Raw genomic sequence first — 26,686 nt, forward strand, 5'->3', positions numbered from 1 at the left:
TTTCACTTTTTTTCTTGTCATTCCTAAACATATGTTCAGAATTTCTGTTCATTTTTTATTTATTTTTTCACCTTTATTTAACCAGGTAAGCCAGTTGAGAACAAGTTCTCATTTACAACCGCGACCTGGCAAAGATAAAGCAAAGCAGTGCAACACAAACAACAACACAGAGATACACATGGGATAAACAAAAGTACAGTCAATAACACAATAGAAAAAACTATATACAGTGTGTGCAAATGTAGTAAGATTAGGGAGGTAAGGCAATAAATAGGCCATAGTGGCGAAATAATTACAATTTAGCAATAAACACTGGAGTGATAGATGTGCAGAAGATGAATGTGCAAGTAGAGATACTGGGTTGCAAAGGAGAGAAAAAAATAACTATATGGGGATGAGGTAGTTGGGTGGGATATTTACAGATGGGCTGTGTATAGGTGCAATGATCGGTAAGCTGCTCTGACAGCTGATGCTTAAAGTTAGTGAGGGAGATATAAGACTCCAGCTTCAGTGATTTTTGCAATTTGTTCCAGTCATTGGCAGCAGAGAAATGGAAGGAAAGGCGGCCAAACAAGGAGTTGGCTTTGGGGATGACCAGTGAAATATACCTGCTGGAGCGCGTGCTATGGGTGGGTGCTGCTATGGTGACCAGTGAGCTGAGATAAGGCGGGGCTTTACCTAGCAAAGGCTTATAGATGACCGGGAGCCAGTGGGTTTGGCGACGAATATGAAGCGAGGGCCAGCCAACGAGAGCATACAGGTTGCAGTGGTGGGTAGTATATGGGGCTTTGGTGACAAAACTAATGGCACTGTGATAGACTACATCCAATTTTCTGAGTAGAGTGTTGGAGGCTATTATGTAAATGACATCGCCGAAGTCAAAGATTGGTAGGATAGTCAGTTTTACGAGGGTATGTTTGGCGGCATGAGTGAAGGATGCTTTGTTACGAAATAGGAAGCCGATTCTAGATTGAATTATGGATTTGAGATGCTTAATGTGAGTCTGAAAGTAGAGTTTACAGTCTAACCAGACACCTAGATATTTGTAGTTGTCAACATAATCTAAATCAGAACCGTCCAGAGTAGTGATGCTAGTTCGGCGGGCGGTTGCGGGCAGCGATCTGTTGAAGAGCATGCATTTAGTTTTACTTGCATTTAAGAACAGTTGGAGGCCACGGAAGGAGTGTTGTATGGCATTGAAGCTTGTCTGGAGGTTTGTTAACACAGTGTCCAAGGAAGGGCCAGAACTATACAGAATGGTGTTGTCTGCGTAGAGGTGGATCAGAGAATCACCAGCAGCAAGAGCGACATCATTGATGTATACAGAGAAAAGAGTCGGCCCGAGAATTGAACCCTGTGGCACCCCCAAAGAGACTGGCAGAGGCCCGGACAACAGGCCCTCCGATTTGACACACTGAACTCTGAGAAGTAGTTGGTGAACCAGGCGAGGCAGTCATTTGAGAAACCAAGGCTATTGAGTCTGCCGATAAGAATGCGATGATTGACAGAGTCAAAAGCCTTGGCCAGGTCGATGAAGACGGCTGCAAGGTATTGTCTGTAATCGATGGCGGTTATGATATCGTTTAGGACCTTGAGTGTGGCTGAGGTGCACACATGATCAGCTCGGAAACCAGATTACATAGCTGAGAAGGTACGGTGGGATTCTAAATGGTCGGTGATTTGTTGGTTAACTTGGCTTTCGAAGACTTTAGAAAGGCAGGGTAGGATAGATTTAGGTCTGTAACAGTTTGGGTCTAGAGTGTCTCCCCCTTTGAAGAGGGGGATTACCGTGGCAGCTTTCCAATCTTGGAAAGGGGATCTCAGATGATACGAAAGAGAGGTTGAACAGGGCAGCTGGGAGGAGGTGCTCTTATTCTCCATGGACTTTTGTGTCCCAGAACTTTTTGGAGTTTGTGCTACAGGATGCAAATTTCTGTTTGAAAAAGCTAGCCTTTGCTTTCCCAACTGTCTGGGAATTCCTAAATTCCCTGAAAAGTTGCATATCGCGGGGGCTATTCGATGCTAATGCAGTACGCCACAGGATGTTTTTGTTCTGGTCAAGGGCAGTCAAGTCTGGAGTGAACCAAGGGCTATATCTGTTCCTAGTCCTAATTACCTTGAATGGGGCATGCTTATTTAAGATGGTGAGGAGAGCACTTTTAAAGAATAACCAGGCATCCTCTACTGACTGAATGAGGTCAATATCCTTCCAGGATACCCGGGCCAGGTCGATTAGAAAGGACTGCTCGCCGAAGTGTTTTAGGGAGCGTTTGACAGTGTTGAGGGGTGGTCGTTTCACCACGGACCCATTACGGACGCAGGCAATGAGGCAGTAATCGCTGAGATCCTTGTTGAAGACAGCAGAGGTGTATTTAGAGGGCAGGTTGGTCAGGATGATATCTATGAGGGTGCCCGTGATTACGGATTTAGGGTTGTACCTGGTAGGTTCCTTGATAATTTCATGGATGTGTGTCATAGATGTGTGTCATATTAATTGTTTATAAGTAATGTACCTATACTATCTGAGCAGGCCCTCTAAGATCAAAGGGGATAATACAAAAATTATGGTATATGGAATTAGGATTTAGTCAATTACAGTGCATTCGGGAAATATTCAGACCCCTTGACTTTGTCCACATTTTGTTACATTACAGCCTTATTCTGAAATTAATGAAATACCCTTTTCCCCCTCATCAATCTACACACAATACCCCATAATGACAATGTAAAAACAGGTTTTCAGAAATCTTTGCTAATTTATAACAAAGAAATGAAATATGACATTTACATAAGTATTCAGACCCTTTACTCAGGACTTTATTGAAGTACCTTTGGCAGCAATTACAGCCTCAATTCTTCTTGGGTATGACGCTACAAGCTTGGCACACCTGTATTTGGGGAGTTTCTCCCATTCTTCTCTGTCAGGTTGGATGGGAAGCGTCGCTGCACAGCTATTTTCAGGTCTCTCCAGAGATGTTCAATCGGGTTCAAGTCCGGACTCTGGCTGAGCCACTCAAGGACATTCAGAGACTTGTCCCAAAGCCACTCCTGCGTTGTCTTGGCTGTGTGCTTAGGGTCTTTGTCCTGTTGGAAGGTGAACCTTCATCAAGGATCTCTCTGTACTTTGCTCCATTCATCTTTCCCTCGATCCTGACTAGTCTCCCAGTCCCTGCCGCTCAAAAACATCCCCACAGCATGGTGCTGTCACCACCATGCTTCACCATAGGGATGGTGCTAGGTTTCCTCCAAAGTGTTCAATCTTGGTTTCATCAGAATTTTGTTTCTCATGGTCAGAGAGTCTTTAGGTGCCTTTGGCTAACTCCAAGTGGACTGTCATGTGCCTTTGGTCACTCTACCATAAAGGCCTGATTGGTGGAGTGCTGCAGAGATGGTTGTCCTTCTGGAATGTTCTCCCATCTCCACAGAGGAACTCTGAAGCTCTGTCAGAGTGACCATCGGTTTCTTGGTCACCTCCCTGACCAAGGCCCTTCGCCCCTGATTGCTTAGTTTGGCCTGGCGGACAACCCTAGGAAAAGTCTTGGTGGTTCCAATTTTCTTCCATTTAAGAATGATGGAGGTCACTGTGTTCTTGGGACCTTCAATGCTTCAGCAATTTTTTGCTATCCTTCCCCAGACCTGTGCCTCGACACAATCCTGTCTCGGAGCTCTAAGGACAATTCCTTCGACCTCATGGCTTGGCTTTTGCTCTGACATGCACTGTCAACTTTGGGACCTTGTATAGACAGGTGTGAGCCTTACCAAATCATGTCCAATCAATTTAATTTACCACAGGTTGACTCCAATAAAGTTGTAGAAACATCTCAAGGATGATCAATGGTGACAGGATGCTCCTGAGCTCAATTTCGAGTCTCATTGTTAAGGGTCTGAATAATTATGTAAATAAGGTATTTCTGTTTTTGATTTTTTTTTTATACATTTCCAAACATTTTCAAAAACCTGTTTTCGCCTTGTCATCATGGGGTATTGTGTGTAGATTGTTGAGGGAAAAAAATATTTTATCCATTAAAGAATAAGGCTGTAATGTGACAAACAAATGTGGAAAAAGTCAAGGGGTCTGAATACTTTCCGAATGCACTGTTTGTCATTAATATAGACTAGAAGTCGAATAGATGTTTTCTTGATAGAGCCATTCTTGCAGGCAATTGCTGACTCAGCATGTACTGCAAATCCATCCATTTAATTTTTGTAAACATTGTGGGATGCTGACTCGGGAGAACAAAGCCTCCTTGATAACGGCAAACCCCCTTATTTCTCAGTTTCCTGTCTGCTGCTTTTGGTAAATCCTATTTATTTTTGTTGCTGGGTTCTTCCCTGTGTACAATGAGTCTGGAAATTCCAGTCAGCCGGATAACTTACCTGTTCTCTGTGTACTCTGACAGGCTGCCCGTATTTAATATTCAGGCACAAGCCTAAGGCAAGACTGGGCCCAAGTATAAAGAAGCCTTTCAATGAGGTGAGGGATTCATTTATTGTCTTTGTTGATGGGGAATGTTTTATCTTCTATTTGCATGTTGGCATATTTTATTTCACAAGCCCTCTGGGCACAGAAAATGTCTATTCCACATTGGTTCAATGCAATTTCATTGAAATGGAAACAACGTTGTTTCAACCAGTGTGCCCGGTGGGGAGGAACTTATTTGAGCCTTTATTTTGGCATTTATCTGATGTATTCTTTGACAACTTGTTAATACTCAAATATAAGCCAGATAAACTAGTTTGTTTTTCCGGATGATTGGGAATCCACTGTTTTGGCAGGGGTTATGCAAATTATATTTTCTCAACACTGTAACTGAACAAACAATTCTTTATTTGCCCCAACCAGGACACAATGTTGTGAACCTAATGGCCGACGCCCTTTTGAGTGAACGAATTCCCTAAAATGACTCTATTGTCACTAGACATCCTTTTGTGTCCTGTGTCCTGTGACAAGACTCCGGGGGCTGTATGTATCAAGCATCTCAGACTAGGAGTGCGGACCAAAATTATTTCCAGCAACATCAAACTGTTTTAGAGACTGACGGACAGGGTCTGATAGTGCTCCAGTTCTCCCTGTCAGAATAAGCAACAGAGGACTTGGAAACCATATCAACTCCTACAGAAATGGAACTATGGTTGTTGTGAGTAACCTAATTAATATTCCTATAACTCTGCATTCTAGTGAGTTTATACAAACTTTTATCTCCTACCATTCTGATAGATTTGAGACTGTCAGAAAATGTAATGTTAATTTAACCCCCTTTTTTCTCCCCAATTGCATGGTATGTTAGTAGCTACTATCTTGTCTCATTGCTACAACTCCCGTATGGGCTCGGGAGAGACGAAGGTTGAAAGTCATGTGTCCTCCGACACAACACAGCGCGCATCCAACCCGGAAGCCTGGCAACCTTGGTTAGCGTGCACTGCGCCCGGCCCGCCACAGGAGTCGCTGGTGCACGATGAGACAAGGATATCCCTACCGGCCAAACCCTCCCTAACACGGACGACGCTATGCCAATTGTGCGTCGCCGCACGGACCTTCCGGTCACGGCCGGTTACGACAGAGCCTGGGCGCGAACCCAGAGTCTCTGGTGGCACAGCTGGCGCTGCAGTACAGCGCCCTTAACCACTGCGCCACCCAGGAGGCCCGTGGTTGTAAAAATCATTTAATTTGGTTGTTATTCCATTAGTTTACCTTGAGGCAGATGCCCCAGGGGCTGAGCGACCCACACATTGAATATGGACGTTTTAAATGTTAGAACAATCACCGGTAAAACCTTTCTCATGAATGACCTCATTACTGAGCGCAAAGTTGATTGCATGTTTTTCACTGAAACATGACTGTGTAGTCAGACTGTAGTGCCGCTCTTATTGAAACCTACCCCCAGACTGCAGCTTTTCATACTCTATCAGAAAAGGGAAAAGGGTAGGGGGACAGCTTCTAATTTTACTAATGCTCTCAGTTGTAAGGACATTTCGTTTGGTGACTTTGGGTCTTTTGAGCATCTTGCTACACTGTTTAAATGTCAGCCACCAGTGCTGGCTATAACCCTGTATAGGCCACCAAAGCACTGCCCCACTTTCTTTACTGATTTATCTGAACTATTGTCTATTGTCCTTGAGAACTATGATAAAATCATTGTGTTGGGTGATGTTAATATTCATGTTGACAAAGAGACTGACTCCAAGGCCTGTCTGTATTGAATGTATTAATATTTTGAGCTCTAATCTTTTCATATTTTATTTTCATAGTTGTTTAAATATTTTTTTCCCCTGTAAAGCACATTGCTTTGCATACCATGTCTTAAATGTGCTGTATAAATACAGCTTGATTTCATTTGACCTAGGATCAGGGCACTATCCACAAAGCATATCAGAGGAGGAGTGCTGACCTAGGATCAGGGCACTATCCACAAAGCATATCAGAGGAGGAGTGCTGACCTAGGATCAGGGCACTATCCACAAAGCATATCAGAGGAGGAGTGCTGACCTAGGATCAGGGCACTATCCACAAAGCATATCAGAGGAGGAGTGCTGATCTAGGATCAGGGCACTATCCACAAAGCATATCAGAGGAGGAGTGCTGATCTAGGATCAGTTTAGCCTTTTAGATCATAATGAATAAGATTAAATGGACAGATGGGACTTGGTAAAACCTAAACCTGCACTCCTAATCTGAGATGCTTTGTGGATATGGGCCCTGGTCCCACTAGTCCATATAATCTTATACATTATGATCTAAAAGGCTGAACTGATCCTAGATCAGCACTCCTACTTTATGACACCTACAACCCCTGGTTAAGGCTACTTCCTCTCTACCCAACCACCCCAACATTGCATGAAAGCATGCATGAGAATGGAGCATGATGGGCAGGTAGGTAGGCACTTCCTCTGTGGTTGGTGGTGTGGCATTTAAAATTAGCAATTTGAGCAGATACAGTATTTGCACATTCTCTTTTCTAATAAGGTAATAGTCTCATAAGGCCATCCTTGGCTAATAAGATGATAGCTGTCGGAAAAGGCCATTGTGTAGCATGCTACGCAGCATGTGTACTGCATAGACAGTGTGCAGCACATACTGTACCCAGCACAACAGTACAACAGACATCACTGATAAGCCAAGGGTGGGCCTGGGAGGGTATAGGCCCACCCACTGGGGAGCCAGGCCCAGCCAATCAGAATGAGTTTTTCTCAACAAAAGGGCTTTATTACAGACAGAAATACTCCTCAGTCACTTGTCCGGGTGACTGGTCTCAGACGATCCCGCCGGTGAAGAAGCTGGAAGTGGAGGCCCAGGGCTGGCGTGGTTACACGCGGTCTGCAGTTGTGAGGCCGGTTGGATGTAATGCCAAATTCTACAAAATGATGTTGGAGGTGGCATACGGTAGAGAAATTAACATTCAATTATCTTGCAACAGCTCTTCTGGACATTCCTGCAGTCAGCATGCCAATTGCACACTCCCTCAAAACTTGAGACATCTGTGGCTTTGTGTTGTGTTACAAAACTGCACATTTTAGAATGACTTTCTATTGTCCCCAGCACAAGGTGCACCTGTGTAATGATCATGCTGTTTAATCCATTTCTTGATATGCCACACCTGTCAGGTGGACGGATTATCTTGGCAAAGGAGAAATGATCACTAACAGGGAAGTAAACACATTTGTGCCCAGAATCTGAGAGAAATAAGCTTTTTGTGTGTATTGAACATTTCTGGGATCTTTTATTTCAGCTCATGAAACATGGGTCCAACATTTTACATGTTGTGTTTATATTTTTATTCAGTATATGTCCATTTTCAGAAATGTTGGTAAATTAACTTGAATTGTTTAAAGAACTTGTAAAAGAGATTGGTGGGTTTTTCCGCTATCTAATCATGGCATGGGCTTATTCAATGACAGTCATGTCTGTGTTTTTGGACAGCAACACTTTCTCATTGTGAAGAGAACAGCATTTGCTTGCTGGTGTGCTGAGAAACGTGCTGGCTGTTCTAGCTTCCTTTTTTTGTGAGGGACATGCATCTTTCCAAACTTTTGGTTTTCAGTGTGGATAAATTAAAACTCCTTGTTTGGATAAATTGTTCATGCTTTGGAAAAACTATGTTGATAATATTGTTTCTATTACATTAACGGGTGACAGGCATGTAATTCTGTTGTTGTGAATCAACTTAATTCTTCCAAGGTTTCATTTCTGATTGACTTTCTTGATTAATTTAAACTACTGTACGTACATATTGTAGCTATACTTACAGTACTGTGCTGTGCACAATAGTTGTGCTGTACTACAGTGCAGTGGATTCGTAAATGTATTCATCCAGCCCTACAGATGGCAATGTCGCAAAAGAGGACTACAACCTAATTTTCCACTGAAGGGGGGGATTCTTTCTTGAAGTGAACACATAGGCAATTGATAAGTTGTAAAGGTACTGGGAAAGAAAACCGTTAGCTCAGGGGCGAAATTGCTTTTATAATAACGATTCCAACAGTTGATTTGCGTCGCTACATCCTTCATTGCAACGAAAGCGGTTAAGTTCGGCGTGTTCTCTACGCCAGTTGTTTAGTGGGAGGAAAATGCCATCTTTTTCATGGAGGTAGGAACACATTGTGCTGATGCGGTCGCCTCTTAATTTTCCTTTGAAAATGCATTCAATTTAAACCCAACGTAAAGTATTATTTTGTTGATTTGACACAGCAAACTGCTAGTTGTCAATGTGAGCGTGCCTTTGTAAACAACAGTCGGACTGTGCACGCGACGTTTTGTTTTCAGGAAGATTGCAACATTGTACTTAGTTTCTAGAGCTAACGTTAGCTGTTATGACAACAGTTTAACTAGTTACTTACGTCCAAATGAATAAATGCAGAATAAAGACCCTTGCTGTGGCCATTGACATGATGTAGGTCTAGTCATGTAACTGTTCGCGCGTTTCAGCTTTTAGTCCATTCCTTTGGGTTGAGTAAATAGTCGTATGTGGTTGCTGTTACTGTATATTATTACAATGGAGACAGTTCAGCTTTTCATGGACAAGCCTGTGTAATGTAGTCCATCCCTGTCAAGTCTGTGAAAAACAACATGTAAACGCCAAGGCGTTTATGGGTCCGTGCTGATATCTTAGTCTCAAGTCATACAAGTGTGTATTCTAACCATTACAATAATTAGGCTAACTGTTGCAGAGTACCTACTTTATATAAAAGCAACAAGGCCCTCTTTGCAATTGTGTAACAGTCAAATATGAACCATGTGATAAGTAGATGAAATCCCGGCAACTGTGGCACGATTTGGCCTACTGTCCATTCCAGTAGCCCAAATGTGGCCATTTTTCAGTCTCTGCTCTGATGTGAACAGCTTCGGCCTGCAGGTTGGTTGGTTAAAGTGCAGAGAGGACTGCATTCCTGCGTATAGTGAGCTGCTTGTTCACAGCCCAGGTTGCACTGGGAGAAGCTGCAGTGGCCTGGGGTAGAGGTGCACACAAAGAGCCTCTGTCTGTCAAGCAGAGAAGTATCCAGGCAGGCTGGGAACACACCTTTCACACAGCCTGATTAGGTTACAATCTCCCCCCCAACACACACACACATACATACTACTAACCTACCTACACCCATCCCTTGTGTATCTGTGGAAAAGGATGCTAGTGTACAGGATTCGAGAACATGACAGGTGGAAACTGGTCTTGCCACCTCGACCAGTAGGGGGCTGTTGTATGAAAAGGGATGGATGGTCTCTTCTCTTGACTCAATGGGTTTTTTGTGCTTTAAATGACAGTGTCCCACCTTCCAATATTAATACAAGTTTGGATATCTCATCAGAGATGAGTCTGCAGTATTTCAATCCATCACTTTAAAAATGTGGGGAAAACATGCTGCTTCAATGGCTACGTAACTTACCTGCCATGTCTCTGGTACTAATCCTTGTGTGTGTGTGTGCACGCGCTGAAGGCTTTGGCTTGGCCTGGTTCTGATCCTCCCATCTTCGCTGGCGGCGGACGAAGTGTCGTCGCTGCTGCAGGACTGGCATGACGTGTGGCTGTTCCGCTTCTTCCTCAACGTGCTGGGCTATACCACCATCATCATCCCAGGCTACTTCCTCATCACCTACTTGAAGAGGATCAACTACCTCCAAACAGGTGTGGATGATCTACAAACTGGTGATTACACACACGTTGCACTTATACGCTGACATACACGCAGACCCATACACACACAGGCCTACACCCTTTCTTCACATGACTAACACCTACCTATCTATCCGGTATGACTTAGTGTCCTTCAAGTTGCAAATCCCATGTTCTCTCTGTTGACATAACATAATCAGTATGTTGAATTGGATGGATCAGTGAATGGTTGATGTGTTCTGGACCTTGTTTATTCCCCTCCTCCCAGGCCGAGGCATTTTCTATCCTGTCATAAAGGCCTGTGTGTTTGGAAGTGAAACGAAGACAGGTCTCCTAGACGATGTGTCGCTAGCTCCCAGAAATGATGCGGACTCGGGCTCGTCGGCCAGACAAGCCTTCAAGTTAGTCTTCTGCGCTGCAGGACTTCAGGTAGAGCACTTTGTGACATGTAGTTAAAATGGCTGTATACAGCACCTTCAGAATGTATTCATACCCGTTGACATATTCCACATTTGGTTGTGTTACAGCCTGAATTCAAAAATGTAGTAAATTTTTTTTTTTTACGTTACCCAATAATGACAAAGTTAAAACATGCTAATTTATTGAAAAAAATAAATACAGAATTCTAATTTACGTAAGTATTCACACCCCTGAGTCAGTACTTTGTAGAAGCACATTTGGCAGCGATTACAGTTGTGACTCTTTCTGGGTAAGTTTTCTGGGTAACTTTATTGAGTTTATTTTTACAGCGACAGTGCACATTTAATCAACCTTTTAGTAAAAGTGTCGGTTTTAGCCAGCCAGCCAGCTACTATTCAAGCACAGTCCCTGGGCATGTTATTAAAAACTATTACAATAACAATACAGAAAAACAATGAGCAGTGAGCACATCCAAATTAACAGGACAAGCAACACGTAGCAGACAGACAGAGAAACATAGGACAAGCAACACGTAGCAGACGGACAGAGCAACATAGGACAAGCAACACGTAGCAGACGGACAGAGCAACATAGGACAAGCAACACGTAGCAGACAGACAGAGCAACATAGGACACGCAACACGTAGCAGACAGACAGAGCAACATAGGACAAGCAACACGTAGCAGACAGACAGAGCAACATAGGACAAGCAACACGTAGCAGACAGACAGAGCAACATAGGACAAGCAACACGTAGCAGACAGACAGAGCAACATAGGACAAGCAACACATAGCAGACAGACAGAGCAACATAGGACAAGCAACATGTAGCAGACAGACAGAGCAACATAGGACAAGCAACACGTAGCAGACAGACAGAGCAACATAGGACAAGCAACACGTAGCAGACAGACAGAGCAACATAGGACAAGCAACACGTAGCAGACAGACAGAGCAACATAGGACAAGCAACACGTAGCAGACAGACAGAGCAACATAGGACAAGCAACACGTAGCAGACAGACAGAGCAACATAGGACAAGCAACACGTAGCAGACAGACAGAGCAACATAGGACAAGCAACACGTAGCAGACAGACAGAGCAACATAGGACAAGCAACACGTAGCAGACAGACAGAGCAACATAGGACAAGCAACACGTAGCAGACAGATAGAGCAACATAGGACAAGCAACACGTAGCAGACAGACTGAGCAACAAAACAAAATGTATAAAAGTAACAAACAGTGTTTCCACATCTCACAAGCTACAGATAACATGGAAAGCAGTAATACACAGCTAGGGATTATGTTCTCAAGTCTAATTGGCCTTTAGCCATGATTTAGTTTTTTGTGAAGGTGCAGTTGTGTGTCTGATGGCAGTGTGTTCCAGACATGGGAAGCTCTCATAGAGAAAGCAGTTTGACTAAAGGTGCTATTCCTTAAGGGAACTATGCAGTCACCTCTCATGGCAGAGGGGTGCCAGACCATTTAGGATCTTGAATATAAGCTCAGGATCTCATGCTTTCTGAAGATGTAACAGTGATGATGTCTATCAAGCACTTTGAGAGACTGTTTTTGCAGTGTTACTATGGTCTTTCCCTGTCAACTTCTTTAGATTCTCCCAGATCAATTTAGAATTTTCCTTAGCTTTACCAATTATGTTGATTTAAAAAAAAAGAAGTTTTCCTTGGCCTGTGATTTCTTTCATCACCTTATTTCTCAACATGGTAAACCTATGTCTGTCGTGCTCTAATTTGGACTTCAGGGCAGTTTTTCGAGTATGATCTCATTCTTTCATCAGTTTCCAAATTTCTCCAATTTGCCAAGGAATAATTCCCACGAGCCGGGTTGTGAAGAATTCTAAATTAGAAGAACACGACGCTGAACTGTAGATTGTCATCCCAGCAAGGACGCACTGAGATTATCAGTAGATCAGCTACATTCTGTACATAGCTGACAATCGTGGCAATGTGCTGGAGTTAAAAAGCATAATTGCACTTTAAATGTTTGCGAGAGCTACTTAGCTGGGGTCGGTGTATACCTGATCTTTTAGATAAAATAACAGCATCTGTTGGAAAAGCGGCACCTGCCGCACCGCCCTCCCTTCCGTCGGCCAGCTTTAAGATCTTTGCACACCTGGATTGTACAAATATTGTACATTATTATTATTTTTTAAATTCTTCAAGCTCTGTCAAGTTGGTTGTTGATCATTGCTAGAAATCCATTTTCAAGTCTTGTCGTAGGTTTTCATGGCAATTTTATTTTTTATTTTAAGTCCAAATTGAAACTAGGCCGCTCAGGAACATTCAAAAAACTACAAAAAACTCTTGGTAAGCAACTCCAGTGTACATTTAGCTTTGTTTTAGGTTATTGTCCTGCTGAAAGGTGAATTTGCCTCCCAGTGTCTGTTGGAAAGCAGACTGACCTAGGTTTTCCTCTATGATTTTCCCTGTGCTTAGCTGTATTCTGTTTGTTTTTTTATGCTACAAAACTCCCTATTCCTTGCCGATGACAAGCATGCACATAACATGATGCAACTTTAGGTTAATTTTGTGGCGTAACCAGAATGTTCTTGATCCATCCTTAGTTTAAATGGCTGTGTTAGGAGAAAACTAACTGTTTTAAAGTCACCATTAGCCTCCTGGTGAAATCTCTGAGCAGTTTCCTTCCTCTAGCAGTGGTTCCCAAACTTTTATTTAGTTTTCATGCTAGTGACACGGACTGTGCCAGGCCCGCCACATCTGACTCATTCAGCTGTACGCATAGAATTCACTGGCTTATATGTGAAGCAGTAGTTGTTTCAAAACATCTGTTGTTTGATGAAGACATTGTCTGTATAGTTTTTTGTTTGTTTTGTCCTTTCCCCCCAGTATTGTCCCAACCACATCTGTGGCAGCAGGACAAATTCTCCACAATGGTATGGGGCTTGCCTGTCCTAGCCACTCGGTAGCCCACCATATAAGACGCTTGTAGCCTCTTATTAATGGTATCTGTTGCCTTTATACATGTCTTACTTCTCGAAAGTCGTCTTAATTCTCACTCAAAAAACTCCCGCGGCTTATTTTTTAAATTGGCATGTTTTGTTTCTAAATCTCTGTGCACAAGAGTGGAAGTTTCATTGAGTTGTGATATTGTACTTTCGCACATCTAACACACTGTGGCTGAGGAAAGGCACTACTCCCAATATAAGTGAACCCCAAATCAATGTAGTTCTCATCATATTTGTGCCTCTGATGGTCCAACGTCCCTGTCTGTTGTTCGGCGTTTTCCCGGGTAAGGGGGCAGTAGATCTTTGACTGCATCAGATTCACAACTGTCAGTGTCAATGCTAGCTGGGCTAACAACAAATGTAGAATTACTGATACTAGCATTGGATGGGCTCGTGGATGCAGAACAACTTGTGTCGTCGACAGGTGCAGGTGTAGTAGAGCTGGTAGTAGCAGTACTACTGGTAGAGCTGGTATGTGTCTCTATGGACGCAGGCCTTACTTTTTTTGAACCATTCATACATTTTCGAGCAAACGGAATGAGCAGCAGCTACGTTAGTGGAATTCCTGCGAGAGAATAACGGTTAATGTGATTGGATGTTAATTATTTGACTAGGCTACCTGTATTTGACATTGTGTTATTTCACTGAACACTAGGTGGTTTAATTTTATTTTTGGCAATGAAATGAGGCTACTCAGGAGAGGGGAGGGGAGGGGAGGGGAGGGGAGGGGGGAGGAATGAATGAATGTATAGACCAGTTGGAAAATATAAATGGACTGTTTGTGAGGGAAAAAATGTGAATGACATTTTTATTTGGCCTAACCCCAATACCTGCTCTATGGCAAATGAGTTGGGAAGGACACCTGTATCTTTGTCTGAGTGTATTGATACACCATCCAAAATGTATTTATTAACTTCATGTTCAAAGGGATAGTCAATGTTTTTTTTTTTTTTTGTCTACCAGTAGGTGCCCTTTGCGAGGCATTGGAAAACCTCCCTGGTCTTTGTTGTTGAATCTGTTTGAAATTCACTGCTCGACTGAGGGCTCTTACAATTATCTGTATGTGTGGGGTATAGAGATGAGGTAGTCATTCAAAAATATATGTGACTTGTTAAGCTAATTTTTATGCCACTTTTTGACACGACATTTCAACTTTTTATTAATTTGCACACATTTCTAAAAACATGATTCCGCTTTGATATTATTGGGTATTGTGTGTATGTGTGTGTGTGTGTCTGTCTAGGGTCCAGTGACACAAAATCGCAATTGAATCACTTAAATTCCGGCTGTATTAACAAAATGGGGAAAAAGTCAAGGGGTGTAATACTTTCTGAAGGCACTGTAAATATATTTGATTGGCTAGATTGTATATATTTAAACTGCAATGCAAACATATTGACTTATTCATATCTTATGTACTTTGTATTGTTTAGTCTCCTTCTCTGTTATCCTGTTGTCTCTCCAGGTGTCCTACCTGACATGGGGTGTCCTACAGGAGAGGGTGATGACTCGCTCGTACGGGGCTTCCACCCCCGAGGAGGAGGGCGAACACTTCAAGGACTCCCAGTTCCTGGTGTTCATGAACCGTATCCTGGCGCTGACCGTGTCAGGCCTGTGGTGTGTCCTGTTTAAGCAGCCCCGCCACGGCGCACCCATGTACAAGTACTCATTTGCCTCGCTCTCCAACGTCCTCAGCAGCTGGTGCCAGTACGAGGCCCTCAAGTACATCAGCTTCCCCACCCAGGTGCTGGCCAAGGCCTCTAAAGTGATCCCAGTCATGCTCATGGGCAAGATTGTGTCACACAAGAGCTACGAGTACTGGGAGTACCTGACGGCGGCACTCATCTCTCTGGGTGTCAGCATGTTCTTGTTGACGAGCACGGCAGATAAGCACCCATCTACGGTCACAACGTTCAGCGGCGTGGTCATCTTGGGTGGCTACATAGTCTTCGACAGCTTCACGTCCAACTGGCAGGACAACCTGTTCAAGCACAAGATGTCATCTGTGCAGATGATGTTCGGGGTCAACCTCTTCTCCTGCCTCTTCACCGTGGGCTCGCTGCTGGAGCAGGGCGCCTTCTTCGACTCGCTGGCCTTCATGACGCGCCACTCGGAGTTTGCATTCCATGCTGTGCTGCTGTCGGTGTGCTCGGCGTGCGGCCAGCTCTTCATCTTCTACACCATCGCGCAGTTCGGCGCTGCCGTCTTCACCATCATCATGACCCTGCGGCAGGCCATCGCCATCCTGCTCTCCTGCTTCCTGTACGGCCACGCCGTCACCATGGTGGGGGGCTTTGGCATGGCCGTGGTCTTCCTCTCCCTCTTCCTGCGTGTCTACGCCCGCAGCCGCATGAAGGCGGGACGCAAGGTACCGCAGCCACAGGTGCAGAAGGTCTAGGAGGAGGAATTGGAGGGAACTGGAAAATGAACTAAAGCCACGTTTTCGGTGGCGCTTTTTCTCGTCTGTGTGTCCAGTTTGACTTTTTAAGTGTTCATTTTATGGGTTTCTACTTGTATAGAAAGGTACAGAAAGGGATTTAATGCCTTTTAAAGGTGTTTGACTTGACACGAACTGAGCTGTTGTCGGAGGTCATTCGGCTAAAACAATCAGCAGTCACAGGCGTTTTAAATTACACGGCAACTGTCGCTTGTCCATTTGTGTATCTGAAACCCAGCTCAAAAGCATACCACATTGGCATGTGAAATGTAAATAACTGATAATGGCTGATGCCTTTTGATTTCTGCCTCCATGATATGCTTCTGGAGCAGCACTCGGAACATAAATTTGACATTTGAGGTGTAGTGTACATGAGCTGTGTACTGCAAGACTCCAGCTCTTGGTAATGTAACATTGCGAATGGCACCATATTAAGTGGTTTATAAGGCCTCTATGAAAAGTCACCTTGACAGTGAGAGAACATGAGATATTGTGGTGAGCGGAGCAGGGGGTCTTCTCGGTTTAGATACTATATCAATTTAGTTTAAAAACTATGTCATTATTGCATTGTTCTACTTTTTGGACATGGCATGAGAGAAATGTTCTGTGATCATTACTAGTCAATGATCAGGTCATTCTGTTTGAATATTTTATTTCTTCTGTATAAAGAAGATTCACTTTGGGCAGTGTTCTGACTTGAGATCTGCCCACTTAACTTACGTTTTCGCAGAAGTCTATCATTGACATGAATGAAGGATTTACGAGGACATTCGAGCTGTGCAAACCCAGATCTCAAGTCAAAATACAGATCATAGAAAGTTGATGTTTTTTGTCCCTCGTGGCTTACCAGAGTATGTCTGATAAGGAATGTTACTGATCGTGTCCCCACAGAGAGAACTAAACCATTTTCCTCACAGTATCACAAGAATAAATGCGCAGCTTACCAGCAAACCATCAAAAATAACTTTGCAGCAGTTAATGTTCTATATTATATGGACCTGGAACTGTGTCTGTCACCACCACAGTGCCTACAGAAAGTATTCAGACCACTTGACTTTTTCCACATTTTGTTACGTTACAGCCTATTCTAAACTGTATTACATCGTTTTTTCCCCCTCCTCAATCTACACACAATTCCACCATAATGTCAAGGCAAAAACGGGTTTTTAGAATTGTTTGCAAATGTAATTAAACAAAATATATTTGCGTAAGTTTGCAGACCCTGTTCATTCATGCACCTGAGCTCAACTTCGAGTCTCATAGCAAAGGGTCTGCATACTTGGGTAAATAAGGTATTTCTGTTTTTAAAGTTGTATAAATATGCAAACATTTCTAAAAACCTGTTTTCGCTTTGTAATTATAGGGTGTTGTGTGTAGATTGACGAGCAAAAAAAACAATTGAATCAATTTTAGAAAAAGGCTAACGTGACTGTGGAAAAAGGCTAACGTGACTGTGGAAAAAGGCTAACGTGACTGTGGAAAAAGGCTAACGTGACTGTGGAAAAAGGCTAACGTGACTGTGAAAAAAGGCTAACGTGACTGTGAAAAAAGGCTAACGTGACTGTGGAAAAAGGCTAAAGGCTTGGGATCTGAATACTTTCCGCTGCAGTGTGTGTGTGTTCGGCCAACAGATGCTTATTCAAGATGCCCATCTTATTTTTAAATAGGACACACTAACGTTGGGTCATGCAAAAGACAATTTACTGTCAAGTGCCAGCAAGAGTTGCAGCCAGACGGATTTATTTGAACATTCAGCCTGCACAATTATTTGCTCTCTGCTTTGTTAGTTTAGGATTCAACTCAGCAAACCATAGTGACATATTTGATTAGCATAAATGCCATCAATCTTTATGCTGTATGTTCAAAGTTTTGTGGCATTAATTTAGTGGCCTGGCTGACCCAGGAAGTGTGTATGGAGAGGGAAGGACTTCCAGTTTGCCTAGCCAGGCAAATGAATCGGCGCAATGTATATAAACTAATTATCATTAATTGATACACTATATGTTTGTATACAGTACCAGTTAAGTTTGGACAAACGTACTCATTCGAGGGTTTTACTTAATTTTGTATTATTTTCTACATTGTAGAATAATAGTGAAGACTTCTAAACTATGAAATAACACACACTACCATTCAAAACTTTGTGGTCACTTAGATATTTACTTGTTTTTGAAAGAAATGCAAAAAATGTTTGTCCATTAAAATAACATCAAATTGATCAGAAATACAGTGTAGACATTGTTAATGTTGTAAATTACTATTGTAGCTGGAAACATTTTATTTTCATGGAATATATACATAGGCGTCCAGAGGCCTATTATCAGCAACCATCTCTCGTATGTTCCAATGGCACGTTGTGTTAGCTAATCCAAGTTTATCATTTTAAAAGGCTAATTGATCATTACAAAACCCTTTTGCAATTATGTTAGCACAGCTGGAAACTGTTGTACTGATTAAATAAGCAATACAACTGGCCTTCTTTAGACTAGACTAGTTGAGTATCTGGAGCATCAGCATTTGCGGGTTTGATTACAGGCTAAAAATGGCCAGAAACGAAGAACTTTCTTCTGAAACATGTCAGTCTATTCTTGTTCTTAGAATTTAAGGCTGTTCCATGCTGAAATTGCCAAGAAACTGAAGATCGCAGAACAGCGCAAACTGGCACTAACCAGAATAGAAAGAGGAGTGGGAGACCCCGGTGCACAACTGACCAGGAGGACAAGTACATTAGCATCTAGTTTGAGAAACAGATGCCTCACAAGTCCTCAATTGGCAGCTTCATTAACTTCTTGGCGCACCCATCCTGTTAGCAGGATCATTTTCGTCAACATCCACTGAATTGCAGAGCGCCAAATTAAATTACTCAAAATATTTCATTTTCATAATCACAAGTGCAATATAGCAAAACAAAGCTTAGCTTGTTGTTAATCCACCTGGCATATCAGATTTCAAAAAAGCTTTACAGCAAAAGCTATCCAAGCATTTATGTTAGGACATCTCTCTCAGCAGACAAAACATTACAAACAGCTAGCAGCAAAGTAGATTGGTCAGAAAAGCAATAAAATGAATTGCATACCTTTTGATGATCTTCGGATGTTTGCGCTCACGAGACTTCCAGTTACACAATAAATGTTCCTTTTGTTCCATAAAGATTATTTTTATATCCAAAAACCTCCATTTGGTTGGCACGTTTTGTTCAGAAATCCACAGGCTCGTGCAGATCATGACGGGCAGACGAAAATTCCAAATAGTAACCATAAAGTTCGTAGAAACATGTCAAACGTTTTTTATAATCAATCCTCAGGTTGTTTTTACAATAAATAATCGATAGTATTTCAACCGGACCGTAGCTTTTTCAATAGGAGAGAGAGAGAAAATGTCTGCTCCAAGCTGTTGCACATGCAAAACTCTGCTGGCACCCAGCCATCCACTGACATGATGTGATTGTATCTCATTTTTCAGAATAAAAGGCTGAAACTATGTCTAAAGACAGTTCACACCATGTGGAAGCCATAGGGAAAGGAATCTGGTTTGATATCCCTTTTAAATGGAGGGAAGGCATGCAATGGAACAGGGAGATTTGTTTCTCTTAGGCACTTCCTGGTTGGACTTTCCTCAGGTTTTCACCTGCAATATCAGTTCTGTTATACTCACAGACAATATTTTGACAATTTTGGAAACTTTAGGATAGAAAACACTCCAATCTGACAATTTAAATGCATATTCACGATTCTGGGCCTGAGAAATAGGCAGTTTAATTTGGGTACGTTTTTCATCCAAACATCAAAATACTGCCCCCTACACTCAACAGGTTAAATGGTACCCGCAAAATACCAGTCTCAACGTCAGCAGTGAAGATGCGACTCCGGGATGCTGGCCTTCTAGGCAGAGTTGCAAAGAAAAAGCCATATCTCAGACTAGCCAATAAAAATACAAGTTTATGATGGGCAAAAGAACACAGACACTGGACAGAGGAACTCTACCTAGAAGGCCAGCATCCCGGAGTTGTCTCTTCACTTTTGACGTTGAGACTGGTGTTTTGCAGGTACTATTTGTATTTCTGATCAATTTGATGTTCTTTTAATGGACAATTTTTAAAAATTTTCTTTCAAAAACAAGGGAATTTCTAAGTGATCCCAAACTTTTGAACGGTAGTGTATGGAATCATGTAGTAACCAAGAACGTGTTAAACAAATCAAAATAGATTTTAAATTCTTCATGTGGAATGCTTTTCCAACGGTCATGAAGGAGTTCCAACATATGCTGAGCACTTGTTGGCTGCTTTTCCTTCACTCTGCAGTCCAACACATCCCAAACCATCTCAATTGGGGTTGAGGTCGGGGGATTGTGGAGGCCATGTCATCTGATACAGCACTCCATCCCTTTCCTTCTTGGTCAACTAGCCCTTACACAGCCTGGAGGTGTGTTTTGGGTCATTGTCCTGTCGGAAAAACAAATGATAGTCCCACTAAGCGCAAACCAGATGGGATGGCGTATTGCTGCAGAATGCTGTGGTAACTATGCTGGTTAAGAGTGCCTTGAATTCTAAACAAATAACTAACAGTGTCACCTTCAATGCACCATCACATTACCTCCTCCGTTCTTCATGGTGGGAACCCCTCATGTGGAGATCGTCCGTTAACCTCCTCTTCCATGCTTCATGGTGGGAACCCCTCATGTGGAGATCGTCCGTTCACCTCCTCTTCCATGCTTGATGGTGGGAACCCCTCATGTGGAGATCGTCCGTTCACCTCCTCTTCCATGCTTCATGGTGGGAACCCCTCATGTGGAGATCGTCCGTTCACCTCCTCTTCTATGCTTCATGGTGGGAACCCCTCATGTGGAGATCGTCCGTTCACCTCCTCTTCCATGCTTCATGGTGGGAACCCCTCATGTGGAGATCGTCCGTTCACCTCCTCTTCCATGCTTCATGGTGGGAACCCCTCATGTGGAGATCGTCCGTTCACCTACTCTGCGTCTCACAAAGACACGGCGGTTGAAACCAAATATCTCAAATCAGACCAAAGGACAGATTTCCACCGGTCTTATGTCCATTGCTCGTGTTTCTTGGCCCAAGCAAGTCTCTTCTTATTGGTGTCCTTTTTAGTAGTGGTTTCTTTGCAGCAATTCAACCATGAAGGCCTGATTTCATGCAGTCTCCTCTGAACAGTTGTTGACATGTCTGTTTGTTGAACCCTGTGAAGCATTTATTTGGGCTGCAATCTGAGGTGCAGTTAACTCTAATGAATTTATGTGCTCAGCAGAGGAAACTGGGTCTTCCTTTCCTGTGGCGGTCCTCATGAAAGCCAGTTTCGTCATAGCGCTTGATGGTTTTTGCAACTGCACTTGAAGAAACTTTCAAAGTTCTTGAACTTTTTCCGGATTGACTGATCTTCATGTCTTAAAGTAATGATGGACTGTCATTTCTCTTTGCTTATTTGAGCTGTTTCTGCCATAATATGGACTTGGTCTTTTGCCAAATAGGGCTATCTTCTGTATACCACCCCTACCATGTCACAACTCATTGTCTCAAGCGCATTAAGAAGGAAAACATTTTTAAAAATGTACTTTTAACAAGGCACACCTGTTAATTGAAATGCAGCTGCGTTTGGCTACTTAAACAAATCAAAATATGTTTGAGATTTTTCAAAAACCTTTTTGGTTACTACATGATTCCATATGTATTATTTCATAGTTTTGATGTCTTCACTATTATTCTACAATGTAGAAAATGGAAACAAATAAAGAAAAACCCTTTATTGAGTAGGTGTGTCCAAACTTTTTCCTGGTACACTGCGTGTACCTAACATTAAGAACACCTTCCTAATATTGAGTTGCACCCCCCACTTTTGCCCTCAAAAGATGTATCAAGTATCATCGAGATCATAAGAGATCATAGCTTTCACCTGGTCGATCCATCATGGAAAGAGCAGGTGTTTGTAATGTTTTGTACACTCGGTGTATAACTTGGAACCGGACTTGGACCTGTTATACTGGTATTATCAACATTTTAAAATTTATATTCAAACAAGCCATTGTCAGTAATCACCCATAGGGCGTAGCATGTACAGGCACTGTCAATGAAGGGTGTTTATTTGTCAAATTGCAATCACTTCATGAAGTTGAAATATAAAACATTCAAATATACAGCACTATCATTAACTATGGTCCAGAAGCCAATCTGCTCTTGCTGCAACACTTGGGATGAATATGACTCAAAACAATATCAATGCCCCATGTATAGGCTGTACAAATGTTATATTTTTATGTTCTGTTTGCTTGACACCTTTGTTGAGATGTCAGTTGGTTTATGGTGGTGTTTGAATAGACTGTTTGCCCCACCTCTATCCGGCCTAGACAAAGACTATAGTTAGAACAACTAATGTACTAGTAGCAAAGCAAATGTCATAGAATGGGTCATGGGATGTGGCATATTCAAGATAATTCAATGGTTTTTACAGAGCCTTGAATGTTGTCTAGGGAAGAATGCAATGTAAACATTTGTCTTTGGACACATGGTGCGTAGTCGAATACAGTACATGTGGAGTCATACATTTAAAAAGAAAAATCTGTCTGTAATGATGTGCTTGTTTTGGGGAGAGCTGCGCTGTTGATATCTGCTTTTTGATGTGTGAATGTTTTAATGTGGCCTGAATGGATGGTGATGGTGGTTGATGTTCTCTCTCAGGAATGTGAAGGATGGATTGGACAGTCTTGGGCTTTGGCGTAGAACTAAATGTAACCGGTACTTTCTGTTTTTATCCTTTGTAGTATTTCAACTAGTAGGCTGGATTGATCATTAAAATATTTTAAATGAATTTAAATACATGAAGTTAACACTTGGAATGGATGTATGTGTAATTTCCACCTTGAATGGGTTGTTTTTTGTGTGAAAAGGTCAAAGGTCAGAGGGGGCTTCGAGATGTAGCTGTGCCCTAGGGGGGCTGACTACACTAGTGATACATTATTTCCTCTTGCACATATTGATTATTGACCTTTTAAAAGGTCATGACCTCTTGATATTAAACTATTATAACCTAAGGAAAGTTGGTGCTATCCTGATCCAGTGTAGTTCTCACGTCAAGGAGTCAGTAAAATGTGGTCATTGTGTGTGAACTAGATTACCAGAGAACAGAATGATCTTCTCCAGAAGCTGGCTGTTAGTGTGTGGTGTTGATTTAAAGCTATTATGGTAGTGTGTGATATTTGTCACATTATTTTATCAGTGTGACATACACATATACATACAGCCATATGGGGGGAACCCCCGGGCTGTCATTACAACACCTCCTACTCCCAAACCATCCGGATCAGTGTGTGGTGACGTGAGCATCTCCATGCCTCTTCACTGGTGTAAAGGGGCAAAAGGCTACACACACACACACACAACCCTCAGCCAACCCTCAGTTAACCTTCCCACTCCTGGGGAAACCAACCAGTCACTACAAGCTTTCACTGTGAGTGGCAGGAAAGGGTTAACTAGTGATAATGCTTACTGTAGTAGTGGAACAAAACAGATGTGAAGTGTTATGCTCTGTGTGTAATGTTCTACATCTCCTTCCACCCAACTGTAAAGGTTATTAGTTGGTGGGTCCAGTTCTTGTGTCATTTATTTTAGGTCACCTCTGGTTATGTCATCTGAATTCCAGCCACTTTTTTAGGGTTGATCAATTTCCTGTCTGTGATGTTTTCGATAACTTATCAGCGTGCGTAAACAAATATTTCCTCCTTCAGATATTGAAGATAGTAATCTCTGATTTAAGCTATTCTATTTAGATTCTCTATCCTTTCAGGTCTACTCATTCTCAGGGCTCATACACGTAATGAAAACCTAAATACAACACTGGTATCGTGCAAGAGGGCCGCAGTGACGGTACCGTGTACATTGACAAAGACAAATTGTAATCTTGTGGGGTGCAGGTTGTGCTCCTTATATTGCATCTTGTGGTTTCAATTTACTGTAAAGCAAATATCACACACGTTATTTTGAGCAGTTTTTTTTAATCATGCCATTCAGAATCAACCACAGTGTGCTCATCAATTGCCCGACATAATTGACCTTCATCACCCCCATGATGACATTTCTTTAATCAGATCTTGATTTATCATTTCTATAGATCATGTAGGGAGGTGTGGTACAGTGTGAATGAACATAATCACCTACTTGGGGACACATTTTGTCACCACCAAGAGTGTGAAGACAACCACAGATCTTTTAGAAGAACAAGTTCCACAGGAAGTCATTTGTTGAAGCAGAGAAGTCACACGAGTTTAATCTTTACATGTGAAATCTCTAGTTGCAGTAGTAAAAGGCTAATTGAAACATTGTCTAAAAGTCCCCCCCCATCAGTATGTACTGTCCATTTAAACTTTTAATCTACTACTGCGTTATCTTTTCACTCCACTGATATTCATAGTAGCCTAGCAGAGGGTCTCCATTGTTTCTGTCACTCGCTTGGTTAGACCCTTCAGTATCAGAATGACAGAAGTGGCCAGGGGTCAGACGCGAGTAAGACACCCACACAAGTGAACACATTTCCTCCATACAACAGCTGAAAACTGCAAATCTACATTTATCTCCACCCCCTCACTAGGCCTCTGCAATATACTACAAACCATGTGATTTCAAAGAATTCACCCTGACTTTTTCATGATTCTCACTGATTGTATGAATAACTCGTAACCTCAATAACATATCTTTGTGTGTTAATGCCTTGCGTGACAACGGAGACATTTGCAGGGTGTGAACCACTACCATTATGGTTCAAGTTGAAAACATATATTCTAGACAGTTTTATGCAAGGTCCAACTTAGAGACAATCTGAAGTTGCTTCATCCACTGATTTACAGTGCCTTTGTAAAGTATTCAGACCCCTTGATTTTTCCCCCACATTTTTGTTACGTTACGGCCTTATTCTAAAATGGATTAAATACATTTTCTCAGCAATCTACACACAATAACCAATAATGACAAAATAAAAACAGGTTACATTTTTTACAAATGTATTAAAAATGAAATACCTTATTTACATACGTATTCAGACCCTTTGCTATGAGACTCAAAATTAAGCTCAGGTGCATCCTGTTTCTACAACTTGATTGAAATCCTGTGGTAAATTCAATTGATTGGACATGATTTGGAATGGCACACATGTCTATATATGGTCCCACAGTTGACAGTGCACATCAGAGCAAAAACAAAGTCAAAGAATTGTCCATAGAGCTCTGAGACGGGAAGGGCACCAAGTCCTTGAGTGGCCGAGCCTGGATGTGAACTCGATTTAACATCTCTGGAGAGACCTGAAAATAGTTGTGCAACAATGCTCCCCATCCAACCATCCAGATTGAGATCTGCATAGAATAGGAGAAACTCCTCATACAGGTGTGCCAAGCTTGTAGCGTCATATCCAAGAGTCAATGCTGTAATCACTGCCAAAGTACTGAGTAAAGGGTCTGAATACTAACGTAAATGTGAGTTTATAGCAGGGTAGCCTAGTGGTTAGAGCGTTGGACTAGTAACTTGCAACCTTCCGGCAAGTTCAAACCCCCGAGCTAACAAGGTACAAATCTGTCGTTCTGCCCCTGAACAGGCAGTTAACCCACTTGTCCTAGGCAGTCATTGAAAATAAGAATTTGTTCTTAACTAAGCACGAGGCAGTGGCGTTTTCTTTGAGAAACACTGGGTGCCTTCGGAAAGTATTTGGACCTGTGACTTTCAACATGTTACAACCTTTCTAAAGTTGGATTAGATTGGGACAATCTACACTATACCCCAATGACAAAGCAGAAATTGTATTTATTTTACCTTCAACTAGGCAAGTCAGTTAACCTCTTAAGGATATAACTGCCTGTAGCAAGGAAACATTCAGGTTTGTGAAAATTTGAAAGGAATGTAGGAGAATAGTCAATCTGGTGAAAGATAATACAAAGAAAGTTATTTTTGTGCCATCATCTTTGAAATGTAAGACAAAGGCTGTAATGTATTATTCCAGCCCAGGGGCAAAATACATTTGCCACTAGATGGCAGTGTATGTCCAAAGTTTGACAGACCCAAAGAACCATTGCATCAAGACTGCCTAATGTTCAAAATTGTGCACTACGATAGCATGGTATTCTTTCACTGTAAATTGGACAGTGCTGTTAGATTAAGAATAAGCTTTCTGCCAATATCAGCTGTCGGTCCTGGGAAATTCATTACTTACCTCATGCTAATCACATTAGTTTACCAAGCCCGAAAAGTTTTTTTTAAATATATATATTTTTTTTCATCAGAACCCAATGCTTTTTATACTCATGTCTAACCCATTGAGACCAGTGTTCACTATAATTTTGATATCATGGCTGGTCAGTGGTAGTTAGCAGTCTGAATTTTAATGGTTGCATTTCTCTTAGCCTCAACTTAAAGGCAAAGAGGGTTGTTCACCACTAATGAACAACCTCTAAATCACAATCGCCAGCATCTGTTCTGTAGTCAAGAAAAGATTAGAAGTCAGAAGTATGCCAAAGTTAAGCCAGTTTGCCTGTGCTCCCCTAAATTAAATATAAAAAAATCTCCCGATTTGTACAGTAGTTTATAGACTAGTGTAAATGCTTTTTGTTAAACCAAGCCCTTAAAGAAACAGTGACACCTAGTGGTTGAACTGGGGATCAGATATTAATTGCTCCTCATTTTCAACACAACCCTGCAGGTGCAGTTTAATGTTTTGAAGAACAAAGTAGTCCAGACAGCAAAATA

The 26,686-nt window shown here is 42.1% G+C and overlaps 1 protein-coding gene and 1 long non-coding RNA gene across 3 annotated transcripts; both read left to right on the forward strand.

Moving 5' to 3' along the window:
- Nucleotides 1-3,977: 3,977 nt before the first annotated feature.
- On the forward strand, nt 3,978-8,135 carry LOC135564382 (uncharacterized). Its single transcript, XR_010460973.1, has 3 exons — nt 3,978-4,474; nt 4,844-5,138; nt 5,289-8,135. It is a non-coding gene; the product is annotated as an uncharacterized LOC135564382 (long non-coding RNA).
- A 225-nt stretch (nt 8,136-8,360) lies between these two features.
- On the forward strand, nt 8,361-22,775 carry LOC115107602 (adenosine 3'-phospho 5'-phosphosulfate transporter 1). 2 transcript variants are annotated; one of them, XM_029631039.2, is made up of 4 exons: nt 8,361-8,585; nt 9,928-10,136; nt 10,372-10,532; nt 14,980-22,775. In XM_029631039.2, the coding sequence occupies exons 1-4, from the start codon at nt 8,566-8,568 to the stop codon at nt 15,910-15,912; spliced, it is 1,323 nt and encodes a 440-aa protein (XP_029486899.1). In that variant the 5' UTR covers nt 8,361-8,565; the 3' UTR covers nt 15,913-22,775. The 2 variants fall into 2 exon arrangements, with proteins under 2 accessions (XP_029486899.1, XP_029486900.1); XM_029631040.2 differs by having other exon boundaries at nt 9,928-10,115.
- Nucleotides 22,776-26,686: the final 3,911 nt, after the last annotated feature.

Source organism: Oncorhynchus nerka, linkage group LG24, assembly GCF_034236695.1.
Source record: "Oncorhynchus nerka isolate Pitt River linkage group LG24, Oner_Uvic_2.0, whole genome shotgun sequence".
Taxonomy (NCBI): Eukaryota; Metazoa; Chordata; class Actinopteri; order Salmoniformes; family Salmonidae; genus Oncorhynchus; species Oncorhynchus nerka.